The 12,985-nt window shown below is 41.1% G+C and overlaps 1 protein-coding gene across 1 annotated transcript in view; it reads left to right on the top strand.

Moving 5' to 3' along the window:
- GSR (glutathione-disulfide reductase) overlaps positions 1-11,868 on the top strand; it is a 45,426-nt gene extending 33,558 nt beyond the window's left edge. Inside the window, exons 9-13 of the mRNA XM_043560921.1 lie at positions 362-520; positions 4,146-4,257; positions 6,995-7,126; positions 8,789-8,922; positions 10,770-11,868. Of these exons, the coding sequence (XP_043416856.1) occupies positions 362-520; positions 4,146-4,257; positions 6,995-7,126; positions 8,789-8,922; positions 10,770-10,919 (687 nt within the window). The 3' untranslated portion in view covers positions 10,920-11,868. The remainder of the gene's footprint in view (positions 1-361; positions 521-4,145; positions 4,258-6,994; positions 7,127-8,788; positions 8,923-10,769) is intronic.
- The last annotated feature ends 1,117 nt before the right edge of the window (positions 11,869-12,985 follow it).

The raw sequence follows: 12,985 nt of genomic DNA, 5'->3' as shown, positions 1-12,985 counted from the left end.
TGGGGTTTGAACTCATGACCTATGAGATCATGACCTGGGCTGAAGTTGGATACTTAACCGACTCAGCCACCTAGGCACTCCTAAAATACCTTGTTTTTAGGCTGAAGCATTAGGGTGTTGACACGAGCTTCCAGCTGACATTTCTGGCCGTTGGCTGGGTGATTTGGGCCAACTTAGGAAACCGTCTTGGCTCCTGGGAGTTGCCATGTTGGTGGCCTTTGGGCAAAAGTGAATGTGTCAGCATGGAGGATCCACATGTAGGATTCAGTGGGGATCTTTTAAATGTTAAGGATTCTAGTTTCCTCTTTGCTTTCCTTCTTCTCTCCCTATCCTCAATTAACACAATTTTATTTGCCAATAGGTCAAGGAAGTTAAAAAGACTTCCTCAGGCTTGGAACTCTGCATGGTTACTTCAATTCCTGGTAGGAATCCCACCTTGACCACGATTCCAGATGTTGACTGCCTGCTTTGGGCCATTGGGCGGGACCCAAATTCCAGTGGCCTGAATTTGAACAAAGTGGTAAGTTGACTTAGTCTAGCCAAAAAGCATTCTTTTTTTTTTTTTTTTTTAATGTTTATTTATTTTTGAGAGAGAGAGAATGGGAGCAGGAGAGGAGCAGAGGAGAGAGGGAGACACAGAATTTGAAGCAGGCCCCAGGCTCTGAGCTGTCAGCACAGAGCCCAATGTGGGGTTTGAACCCACGAACCATCTAGCCAAAACCGGACGCTTAACCGACTGAGCCACCCAGGCACCTCTAACCAAAGCATTCTTGAATCTGTTAGCAGTTCTGTGTTCTCCAAAACATGGCCGCCTAAACTTTGGTGGGTTCTATTAGGTTTGTTTCTCTTTGTTTCATGCATCCAGTTTGTCATCAAATCCCATTGCTTCCCATAATTGAAAAAAAAATTTTTTTCCCTTTTTAGTATTGTCACCCTACATCAGGTCTCTGCCACCTCAAATACTTCTCTTTAAAGCCCTGTAATCATTCCTTATTATCTGCGGCTCTAATCTCAGTGCTGAATATGTCAGTCATCCTGGACATTGTAGGCGTTTGGGGATGGATGTGGATGTGAAGCCGATCTAACAAGGTTATACTTAACATTCTTACTTTTTTTTTTTTAAGCTTATTTATTTGTTTGAGAGAGACAGACACAGTGAATGGGGGAGGGGGTGGAGAGAGAGAATACCAAGCAGACTCTGCACTGCCAGCATAGAGCTTGACTCGGGGTTCAGATCGCAAACCGTGAGATCATGACCTGACCTGAAACCAAGAGTTGGTCACTTAACCAACTCAGCCACCCAGGTGCCCCTTTCTTAGTTGTTGTTTTAAATTTTTTTTAATGTTTGCTTGTTTGTTTTGAGAAAGAAAGAGCCAGGGAGGCGCAGACAGAGAGAGAGAGAGAGAGAGAATATACCAAGCAGGCACAGCACTGTCAGCACAGAACCTAGTGTGGGGCTTGATCCCACAAACTGGGAGACCATGACCTGAGCGGAAATCAAGAGTCAGACGCTTAACTAACCGAGCCACCCAGGCGTCCCTGTTCTTTTAAATTCTCAAGGGAAGCTTACTGTAGTTGCTTGGGGTCTAGGTCCCAGAGTTGGACCCAATTTTGAATCTTAGTTCTTTTTTTTTTTTTAACGTTTATTTATTTTTGAGACAGAGAGAGACAGAGCATGAACGGGGGAGGGTCAGAGAGAGGGAGACACAGAATCGGAAACAGGCTCCAGGCTCTGAGCTGTCAGCACAGAGCCCGACGCGGGGCTCGAACTCATGGACCGCGAGATCATGACCTGAGCCGAAGTCGGCCGCTTAACCGACTGAGCCACCCAGGCACCCCATTGAATCTTAGTTCTGCTACTCACCAGTTACATGTTCTTAAGCAAGCAGCTTAATTGCTCTTAAGTTTCAATTGCTTCATATAAGTATAGGAATAAAAATAGTACTTGTCTTACTGGTTTATAGAGAAGGGTATATGATGAGAGAGTGCATGCAGAGTAAATAGTTTAGATGCTGGTATACAGTATGAACTCAGTCCATGTTAATCAGCTGCTTTTGTTATTGATGACGATTCTCCAGATACGCTGTGCCAGTCTACAAGTAATAATAGGATTTCTTTATATTTGAGGTTTATGTATTTGATGGAACCTCTTGAATGGTGTGTAACATTTTGATTTGTGTTCTAATATTAATATCCTGTATTGTGTAGATTCCTTTTTCATTTCCTATGAGGTATTTTTTAGCATTTTCTTTTTTTTTTAATGTTTATTATTTTTGAGAAAGAAAGAGAGGGGGAGAGAGACAGAGTGCAAGCAGGGAAGGGGAAGACAGGGAGACACAGAATCAGAAGCAGGCTCCAGGCTCTGAGCTGTTAGCACAGAGCCAGACATGGGGCTCAAACTCACAGACTGCGAGACTGAGCTGAAGTTGGCCACCCAACCGACTGAGCCACCCAGGCACCCCTTAGCATTTTCAAAAGTAAACTATCCAGAAAGATGTTTTCCTTCTTTTTAATCTTACTATTTGATGAAATTTAGTAAAACTGGTTTTATTAATATGAAAACAGACAACTAGTCTTCCAGGTTTTTACCTTTCAAGAGATATTTTGTCATTGTACAGATACAGGCAGTGGTAGGTCCAGTTTTCAACTATATTTGCTGAATCTTTAAAAAATGAGATAAAAGTTTTCAGCCTCACTCAATGTTAACACACAGTTGTATAATGCAAATGGAATTATTACTATGTGTACGTCTTTTCAACATGTTACTAACCTACTTTAATCTTGCCAACTCTTTGAGAGGTAAGGACGAGGCAACCAGGAATAACAGAGATAATAATCAGTCCACCAGGCTGTAAACTCCACGGGGTAGAGATCATATCTGTACTACTTATTACTATTCACAGTGACTAGGTTAATGCCTTATTTGTACCAGAAACTCAAGTATTTGTTGCTAAATAGGTGGTTATACAAGGTCCCATAGCTAGTAAGTGGCAGAACTGGGATTTGAATCCAGGTCTCTCTCCTTCTAATGTTTATACTCTTAATTACTGTGCTACCTACGTCCACTGTCTCTTTTCCCACCTGGGAGTTTATAAACCTGGGATCTGCAAAGCCATCTTCTTGGAGCAAAAATTTAACTCAAGATCCGGGGGAAAATTTTTGGTAAAGAAAATGTCAGTATGTTTTAGAGAGAATGCCAAACTTACTTGGATTTTTAAAATTAAAATGGTAAGCCACAGGGTGCCTGGGGTAAGCATCTGACTCTTAATTTCAGCTCAAGTCATGATCTCATGGTTTAGGAGTTGGAGCCATGCTGACAGAGCCTGCTCTCTGTTTCTGTCTCTGTCTCTCTTTCTCTGCTCCTCCCCTGCTCATGCTGTGTCTGTCTGTGTGTGTGTGTGTGTGTGTCTCTCTCTCTCAAAATGAATAAGCTTAAAAAAGAATTTGTTTAAAAAATAAGTTAATTAGGGGCGCCTGGGTGGCTCAGTCGGTTGGGCGGCCGACTTTGGCTCAGGTCACGATCTCGCGGTCCGTGAGTTTGAGCCCCGCGTCGGGCTCTGTGCTGACAGTTCAGAGCCTGGAGCCTGTTTCAGATTCTGTGTCTCCCTCTCTCTGACCCTCCCCTGTTCATTAAAAAAGAACCCTCCCCTGTTCTTTAAAAAAAAATTAAAAAAAAAATAATAATAAGTTAATTAAATTAAGTTAAAATGGTAAGCCTCCAAGAAACCTGCTTTTGATGACTGCTTCAGGCTGTCCCCTCTAAGTTATGAGTTAGTATGCTTCAAGAGGAGCACTTCAGTGGAAAGAGTTTTAAAAGCAGTCTTCGATGGACTTGGCAGCTATAGGAGGTAGCGCATCTGTTAGCTGAGTGTTTCCTTTTCACGCTTACCTGGCTAGTTGAATTGTATTGCAAAGGCAGGTTCTGTTAAACACCCCCAAATTGGATAAAGTATTTACATTTTTAAATTAAGCAAAAGATCTGACCTTGCCTACCTGTTGAGATGTTTTTCATCTTGTGGTTGAGTGTTGTGGGTTTTAGAGATTCGGGCTGAAGAGGTGTTTGAGATGAAGTAGATCCAGAGGTTCGATCTTCCATTTTTTGTGGAGAGGCCAAATATTTACATGATATCCTTTCAATGTTTTAGGGGATTCAAACTGATGATAAAGGTCACATCATAGTTGATGAATTCCAGAATACCAGCGTAAAAGGTGTCTATGCAGTTGGAGATGTGTGTGGAAAAGCTCTTCTCACTCCAGGTATTGTTTCCTCTTTTCTTGGGTAAGAGAGGCTCTGTGTGTCAATATAAAACTGTTTATATAACAGTCAAATCAGCTTAAGCAAAGTGTCTTTTTTAAAAAAAAATTGTTTTTAACATTTTATTTATTTTTGAGAGAGACAGAGACAGAGTGCAAGCAGGGGAGGAGCAGAGAGAGAGGGAGACACAGAATCCAAAGCAGGCTGCAGGCTCCAAGCTGTGAGCACAGAGCCCAATGCGGGACTCGAACTCACGAACAGTGAGATCATGACCTGAACCGAAGTCGGATGCTCAACTAACTGAGCCACCTAGGCGCCCCAAAGTGTCTTTTTTTTTAAGTTTGTTTTTTATTTTTGAGAGAGAGTGAGTGAACAGGGGAAGGGCAGAAAGAGAAGCCCAAGCAGGCTCCACACTCTCAGCACAAGCCCGACATGGGGCTCAAACTCACAAACTGTGAGATCGTGACCTGAGCTGAAAGCCAGAGTCAGATGATTAACCGACTGAGCCACCCAGGCACCCCAGGACGGTGAGTGTCTTAATGTTGTCAAAATAATAAGAATGTACTGAAATAGTTTGGTACCTTATGTTTTCTGAATAATATTCATTTTTCCTTAAAAGACTTTAAAAGTGCTTAATGAAGACTGAAATTGTTACAGAGATGATGTGACCACCCTCTGAAGAGTGCTTAAGTTAGGATCTGAGTTGCATGTGGCGACAGTGGAAGAAAGTGGCTTTGGGAATAAGTAATTTAGAGTGACATTCTTATATGATTACTTAGTCTTTCTTTTTAAAGGTTTTTATTTATTTTTTAAGTAGCTTCCATGCCCAACATGGGGCTTGAATTCTTGACCCTGAGATTGAGTGAGAGTCATGTGCTCTACTGACTGAGCCAGCCAGGCACCCGAATTGTTTAGTCTTGATGTGACCAAGATTGACTCACCTCCCCCGATCCCATACCTCAGTTTACTTTCTGAGTTAACTGGCACCATTTCAAGCTCTTGGTCCCACCTTTATAAGCACCTGCTTTCACTCTGTACCCCTTGTGCCCCTGTGGTACCTTACCAGCCTTTCCAAAATGGCCTGGGCTCTTTCCTCAGAATAGAGATTTATCCCAATCTAATACCCAAAGCCTTTGCGCCCTTTTAGGAAGTTCTCTTAACAAAAGCAAAATAACAAGCAAAGTTTCAAAAACTTGATAACATAATCTAATAGTCAAAAATTATATCAAAGTGAAGAGAATTTCATATGTATCTGACGGATATCTTATTTTGGAAAAAAAACTGTCAATTTGAAATCAGCAATATTAAAAACTGATGCTTTTACTGAATGCAGGCATTTTCTTTTCTAAATATAGAGATAAAAACAGGCTAAGGGGAATAAACTTAAGTCAGAAGCAAAAATAATTTTTAAAAGTCTTTTTTAGAGAGAGAGCATGAGAGGGGTAGAGGGAAAAAGAGAGAGACTATTAAGCAGGTTCCACGCTCAGTGTGGGGCTTGATCCCATGACCCTGGGATCATGATCTGAGCCAAAACAGAGAGTTGGGACGCTCAACCGACCGAGCCACCCAGGCACCCTAGAAGTAAAAATAATTTTTAAAATAAACTTAAGGGGTGCCTGGGTGGCTCAGTCGGTTGAGCGTCTGACTTCGACTCAAATCATGATCAAACAGTTTGTGAGGTCGAGCCCCACGTTGGGCTCTGTGCTGACAGCTCAGAGCCTGGAACCTGCTTCAGATTCTGTCTTCCTCTCTCTCTGCCCCTCGCCTGCTCACACTCTGTCTCCTCTCTCAAAATTAAATAAATATTAACAAAAAAAAATTTTTTTTTTTATTTAAAAAAAAATTTTTTTTTCAACGTTTATTTATTTTTGGGACAGAGAGAGACAGAGCATGAACAGGGGAGGGGCAGAGAGAGAGGGAGACACAGAATCAGAAACAGGCTCCAGGCTCTGAGCCATCAGCCCAGAGCCTGACGCGGGGCTCGAACTCATGGACCGCGAGATCGTGACCTGGCTGAAGTCGGACGCTTAACCGACTGCGCCACCCAGGCGCCCCAACAAAAATTTTTTTTAATTAAAAAACATCTTACTGTGTCAAGTCGGTAATAGTACGACTGAGCATGTAACGGGTGATTGTCTGAGACCATGAACATCAGACTTACATGGACCTAGGACTCCCCTTGGACAGCAAGGGAGAGTGGGAAAGAGGGGGGGTCGTTCACCATCCAGAAATGTGGTCTTTATTCTTGCAAACCAGAGCTCACCCCTAATGCATCAGGACCAGCCAGGGATGAGGAGCCACAATGTTCCTGATAGAGAGGCTGAGGTTGCGGGGCCTTCTAGAGAATTAAAAAAACGAAAACAAAAACACCTTACTGTGAAATGAATATGATTATAAAGTAAAACTGCAGTTGCTCAAAACTGATGTAGTTTGCTTCATATTGTATTAAAAAGCTAATATACTAATAAAGTAGGTGACTGCCAGATTGGGAACTAGTGTGTCCCCCCCCCCTTTTTTTTTTGCCTTAGTAGAGTGTACAGAATTCATATAAGCTGGTAGTTTTAAATTGTTAACTAAGGCATTGATAGGCCTTCATATTGAGCTAGATATTATCATGAACACTGGCAGAAAACTTTGTCAGAAGTAGTATGTTAAGCCAGATGAATAAATGGTTAGAACAATTCTGCTGTTTAAAAATGAACAATAAACTGAAACACGGTTTTAAAAATATCTTTACAGTTGCCATAGCTGCTGGCCGAAAACTTGCCCATAGACTTTTTGAATGCAAAAAAGATTCCAAGCTAGACTATGACAACATCCCCACCGTTGTCTTCAGCCACCCCCCTATTGGAACAGTGGGACTCACAGAAGGTAGGTATTTAAAAATGAAGGTGATTTATAGTTTCTTTCCTTCCCCCTAACTTCAGGGGGAAGTTTCTGGCTAAATCTGTCTTCACCCCCTAAGTTACATTCCTTTTTGGTTGCCTCTTATCACAATTCCAATATCCTCCTTAACTACTAACACTTGGAAAATATAATTCCTTTTCTACAACTCACCCTGTGGATCTCTTTGCCTTTTTTTAGCCTTTTTATTTCAAACTACCTTCAGATTTAAAGAAAAGTTGCAAAAATATCGTAGTTCCCCTTATCCGTGGCTTCAGTTTCTGTGGTTTCAGTTACCCATGCCAACTACAGTCTAGAAGGAGATGATCCTCCTGACTTCTTGTCAGGTCAGTAGTCGTCTAACTCTAGGTCTCAACGCCTACATCATTCACTTCACTCATCTCCTTATGGAGGCGTTTTATCATCTCACATCTTCACAGGAGGGGTGAGTGCAGTGTGATAAGGTATTTTGAGAGAGAGTGCATTCATATAACTTTTATTACAGTGTAATGTAGTTCTATTTTTATTATCAGTTATTAATCTGTGTATAATGTATAAGTTAAACTTTATCATAGGTATGTATGAATAGGAAAAAATTCTGTACATAGGCTTTGGTATTATCCATGGTTTCAGGCATCCACTGGGGATCTTGGAACATTTTCTCTGTAATAGGACACACTGTAGTACAAAGGACTCCTGTATACCCATAACATTTTTGCTTTACCATATTTTCTCTCTCTACACATACACACAGACACACGTGGTCACACACACACACACACACACACACACGCTTCAGTATCTATTTCCGAAGAACAAGGTCTTTCCTTTACATAAGCACAGTACAGTTTTCAAATAATAACATTTAAATTGAGACAATATTGGGTAGAGGGATAGGCAAAATAGGTAAAGAGGATTAAGAGGTACAGACCTCCAGTTATAAAATAAATAAGTCATGGAAATGAAAAGCACAGCATAGGGAATATAGTTATTAATATTATAATAACCTCGTATGGTGACAGATGGTGACTACACTTAATCACAGTGAGCATTTCCTAATGTTTGTAATTGTTGAATTAGTATGTCTCACACCTGAAACTAACATAATGTTATATACCTCAACTATACTTAAGTTTACAAAAAAAGGTATTAAAAAAGAAATAAATTGATGCAATATTAGATCTTCCTCACATTTTGCCAGTTATCTCAAATAATGTCATTTTTTTTTCTTTTTTAGATTTTTTTTTTTTTTTTTAAGTAATCTCTACACCTACGGTGGGGCTCAAACACACAACCCTGAGGTCAAAAGTCCCATACTTCACCAACTGAGCCAGTCAGGTGCCCCTCAAATAATGTCATTTTTAACGTTTTTTTTCCCTCCCAAGGCCAGGATTCAGACCAGGATGATGCATTGCATTCAGTTTTCATACCTCTTTGGCCTCCTTTAATCAAGAGACAAAATTCCTTTGCCTTTCTTTTGTCTTTCATGACATCAACATTTATATTGTAGAGTATCCCTTGTTGTAGTTTTATTCAGTATCTCCTCGTGATTTGATTCAAGTTATATATTTCTGGGCATCTCTCTCTTCAGTAACTCAGTGGAATTGCTTAAGTTTTTGACAGATGCTTTTTTCCCCCTGTGCATTATAGATGAGGCCATTCATAAATACGGAAAAGAAAATGTGAAGACCTATTCAACCACCTTTACCCCAATGTATCATGCAGTTACCAAAAGGAAAACAAAATGTGTGATGAAAATGGTTTGTGCCACCAAAGAGGAGAAGGTATGGGAAAAATGCAGTAAGTTTAAGAATGTCTTCAGGCCTGGCAGGGATGGGGGTATTCTGCTGTGGTGGGAAGTGGGGAGACCAAGTAAAGAGTTAAGCCTTCTCTGATTCAACTGGTGCAGTCCCACTTTTATCTGAGAGAGAGAGAGTGGGGGCTGGGGAGGGGAGAGAGAGGGAGGGAGACAGAGAATGCAAAGCAGGCTCTATACTGTCAGCGCAAAGCCCAACATGGGGCTTAAACCCATGAACTGCGAGATCATGACCTGAGCTGAAGTCAGGCACTCAACTGACTGAGCAACCCAGGTGCCCCAGGATCCACTGTTTTTAAAACATAAGAGGGAAAGGTTGAACACCACAGATAGCCCACTGCCATTGACCCATAGGCTAGAATAGATAGGTACCTCAGAAATACTGGTAAGTGTAAGATAAATTTATTTTTTCACAGTTTATTGTTTATTTATTTTGAGAAAGATACAGAGAGCAAGCCAGGGGAGGGGCAGAGAGAGAAGGACACAGAATTCCAAGCAGGCTCCAGCTGTCAGCACAGAGCCAGATATTGGGCTCAAACCCACAAACCATGAGATCATGACCTGAGCTGAAATCAAGTGTCGGACACTGAACTGACTGCGCCTCCCAGGTGCCCCTATTCTTGATTTACTTTTAAACAAAATATTTTTGTGCCTAAATTTTATACATTCTAACTTTGCTAAGAATATTTGCTGGAGGTGAACATTAACCTAGGTTTAAAATTATTGAGAAACCAAACTGGGAAATGTGATGTGAAACAAATGTCTCTTAATGGTCCTTCATGCAGTCATCCAGTAGGTATGGATTGAGTGCCTCCTGGGGGCCATCCTTCGTGCTTGGTCGTATAGAAAGAGTGGGAAGCAAATGTAGGCAGGTCCCCTCTGTCTAGAGATTAAAATCTGCGGGGAAGATGGACTGTAATTTTTCTAGTCCCCAAATACATAGAGCATTGTAGTTGTGATAGAGTCATGATGGACATATATGGAGAGATCACGTGAAAGTAATTTTACTTGGTTGGGGAGGCAAGTGTAGGTATCTGAAGAATGAATGGGCTTTCACCCTTAAAGAAGGGGAGGAAAAATCGTCCAGACAGAAGGAACAACTTGTGCAATGGAGAGGGCATGGTGAATACTCAGAACAGAAGGAAAGCTGGTGGGGCCAGAGCGTGGACAGCTTGAGGGAGGGCTGTGTGGGGTGGGCAAGGGAGGGATGTTGAGGCAGGACTGCATAGCACCAGGCAGGCTTTCTTATGCCATACCCAGATAGGAGATACAAGTTTTTTAGAGGTTTTAAAATGTCACTTATCTCTCATGACTAGTAAAAAGTTGATTGGTATACCTAATAAAAACTTACGTTAAGAATTTTTCTTTTTTGGGGGCGCCTGGGCAGCTCAGTTAGTTAAGTGTCTGTCTTTGGTTCAGGTCATGATCCCGCGGTTTGTGGGTTCAAGCCCCATGTCAGGTTTCCGTGCTGACAGTGCAGAGCCTGGAGCCTGCTTCAGATTCTGTGTCTCCTCTCTCTGGCCACCTGCCCCCCAAAGATAAATAAACATTAAAAAAGTAAAAAAAATTTTTTTTAACATTTATTTATTTTTTCAAGAGACAGAGAGCACAAGTGGGGGAGGGTCAGGGAGAGAAGGAGACACAGAAACCAAAGCAGGCTCCAGGCTCTGAGGTGTCAGCACAGAGCCCAATGTGGGGCTTAAACCCATGAACCGTGAGATCATGATCTGAGCCAAAGTTGGATGCTTAACCAACTGAGCCACCCAGGCGCCCCTCCCTCCATTTTTTTTTTTAAAGAAAAATTTTTTTCCCCAGGTGGTTGGGATCCATATGCAAGGAATCGGGTGTGATGAAATGCTGCAGGGTTTTGCTGTTGCAGTGAAAATGGGAGCAACAAAAGCTGACTTTGACAACACGGTTGCCATTCACCCTACCTCGTCAGAAGAACTGGTGACACTTCGTTGAGAACCCAGGGACTCCAATGGCTGGCAGCTGGACCAGCAGACCTTCTGAAATGAACCAAATAATCATGTTTACTCACTGTTCCCCTTTTATGTGTTTCTTTATTGTTATCAGAATATTCCAATAGTGGAAATTTTCAGTGAATAGTAAGAACTTATTTATGTAATTAGAAATTCGTTTTGTTATCCTGGCTTTCCATTTGATTTGCATCTCACAATAATCAATTATTTTAAAGTTTTTTTTTTTTTTTTAACAGCTCTGTGCTAGCTGGGTTTTTTGTTTTGTTTTGTTTTTGTCTCAGCCTCATCCCAGGTATAAAATTATATGAAGTACAGTTAATTAAGGTACTTGAATGAACATAGCTTGCTAATTTTTATAGATGAAGCTGACAGCAGCTCTTCACATTTAGATAATGCAAGTGCACAGGTCATTTTAACTTCTTTTTTTTTGTAAGTAGGCTTCACGCCCAGCATGGAGCCCAAAGTGGGGCTTGAACTCATGACCCTGAGATCAAGATCTGAGCTGAGATCAGCGGACCCTTAACTGACTGAAGCAGCCAGGCGCCCCTTGAACTTTTTTTTTTTTTGAAGCCAGTACTGTGCTCTGCATATCGCAAAGCTGCTTCAAAATTGTGACCTTTCTGTCAAAGCATGTAACACGAGAGACCTGCCTCCTCTGTTTTGTTTCTTTTGTTTAAAAGATTAAAAATTGTGTTCCTTTTATGAGGTGAAGTACATCAAACTTGGGAAAGATTTATATAAGGGACGGACATTTTAGAAGTAATTTCTTCTTTCAGAAGGAGAGGAATTCAGATACTTCAGAGTCCCTTCTTCTGCTAAGAGTTCATAGTTAATGAATGACTTCAAGTTTTTTATGTGTCCTTGTAATTTGTTTTCTGAAAACCATTTCCAAAAATCTGAAAATAAAACCACAGCCTTTTCTTCTTATGAAATCTGTTACTATAGAGTTTTATAGGTAACCATTCATTTTCTGAGAATATTTCACATTGGAGCCTTACATGCTAACAGTGAGTTACCTTAAGTAGGTTTAAGGCCTTATGGGGGAAAAAGATTTTTATGGATTAAGAGCAGAGGTATAAAAGAAACATTTAGCAAAGGTAATAGTTGAGTTGGAAGAACAGTCTAGAAATCAGTTAGGTTTTTAGCATTTTATTTCCATTAGCTTTTACCAGCTAGGTAAGTTAGTTAAATTTTTCCATGGCTTTCATTAGTGACATAGTGCTAGTGACTTCTTTCATTAAGCTTTTACTGAACGTCTTTCCAGTTAGCCATGGCCAGGTTGCTGCCTTGAATTAGTAAGTAGGTCTAATGTCAATAGAAGAAAAATACTACATTAGTAACTAGGTTATGTAACTGTTGAGGTAAGAAAATGAGGTCTAAAGCCCTGGACATGGACTGACATAACCACTCCCCATCTCTTTTCCAACAGAGAAAAAACCTTGGGTAGTGGGCCAAGGTTCTGGGCTCTCCTGACCTGGTTTGTTTCTTATTCTGCATAGGACCCAGACTTTGGGTGTTTCTTTGTAAGAAACAGGAGAGACCCTAGTAGTTACATCCACTCTGACACCATGTATTTTTTTTTTTTTTTTAATTTTAGAAAGAGAGAGAATCTTAAGCTCCATGCTAAGCATGGAGACTGATGTGGGACTTGATCCCTTGACCCTGGGATCATGACCTAAGCCTGAGCCGAAATCAAGAGTCAGACACTGAATCGACTGAGCCACCCAGGTGCCCCTAAATACATGTATTTTTAAAATTGTTTTCTTTTTTTTTAATAAATATTTATTTCAAAGAGAGAGCACGTGCACATAAGCTAGAGACGGGCAGAGAGAGAGGGAGAAAGAGGGTCCCAAGCAGGCTCCATGCTGTCAACACGGAGCTCTATGCAGGGCTTGAACTCATGAACCACGAGATCGTGATCTGAGCTGAAACCACAAGTCAGATACTTAACCAACTGAGCCATCCAGGCATCCCAATCCTATCATGTATTTTTTATCTTAGGGGTTCTTCGCACTGTTTTTTACTCCCTGGGTCTATAGCAGGTTTGGA

Source organism: Prionailurus bengalensis, chromosome B1 (genome assembly GCF_016509475.1).
Source record: "Prionailurus bengalensis isolate Pbe53 chromosome B1, Fcat_Pben_1.1_paternal_pri, whole genome shotgun sequence".
In the NCBI taxonomy this organism is placed as follows: Eukaryota; Metazoa; Chordata; class Mammalia; order Carnivora; family Felidae; genus Prionailurus; species Prionailurus bengalensis.
Note: the sequence above shows the minus strand (reverse complement) of the source record. Positions and strands in the feature narration are given on the sequence as shown.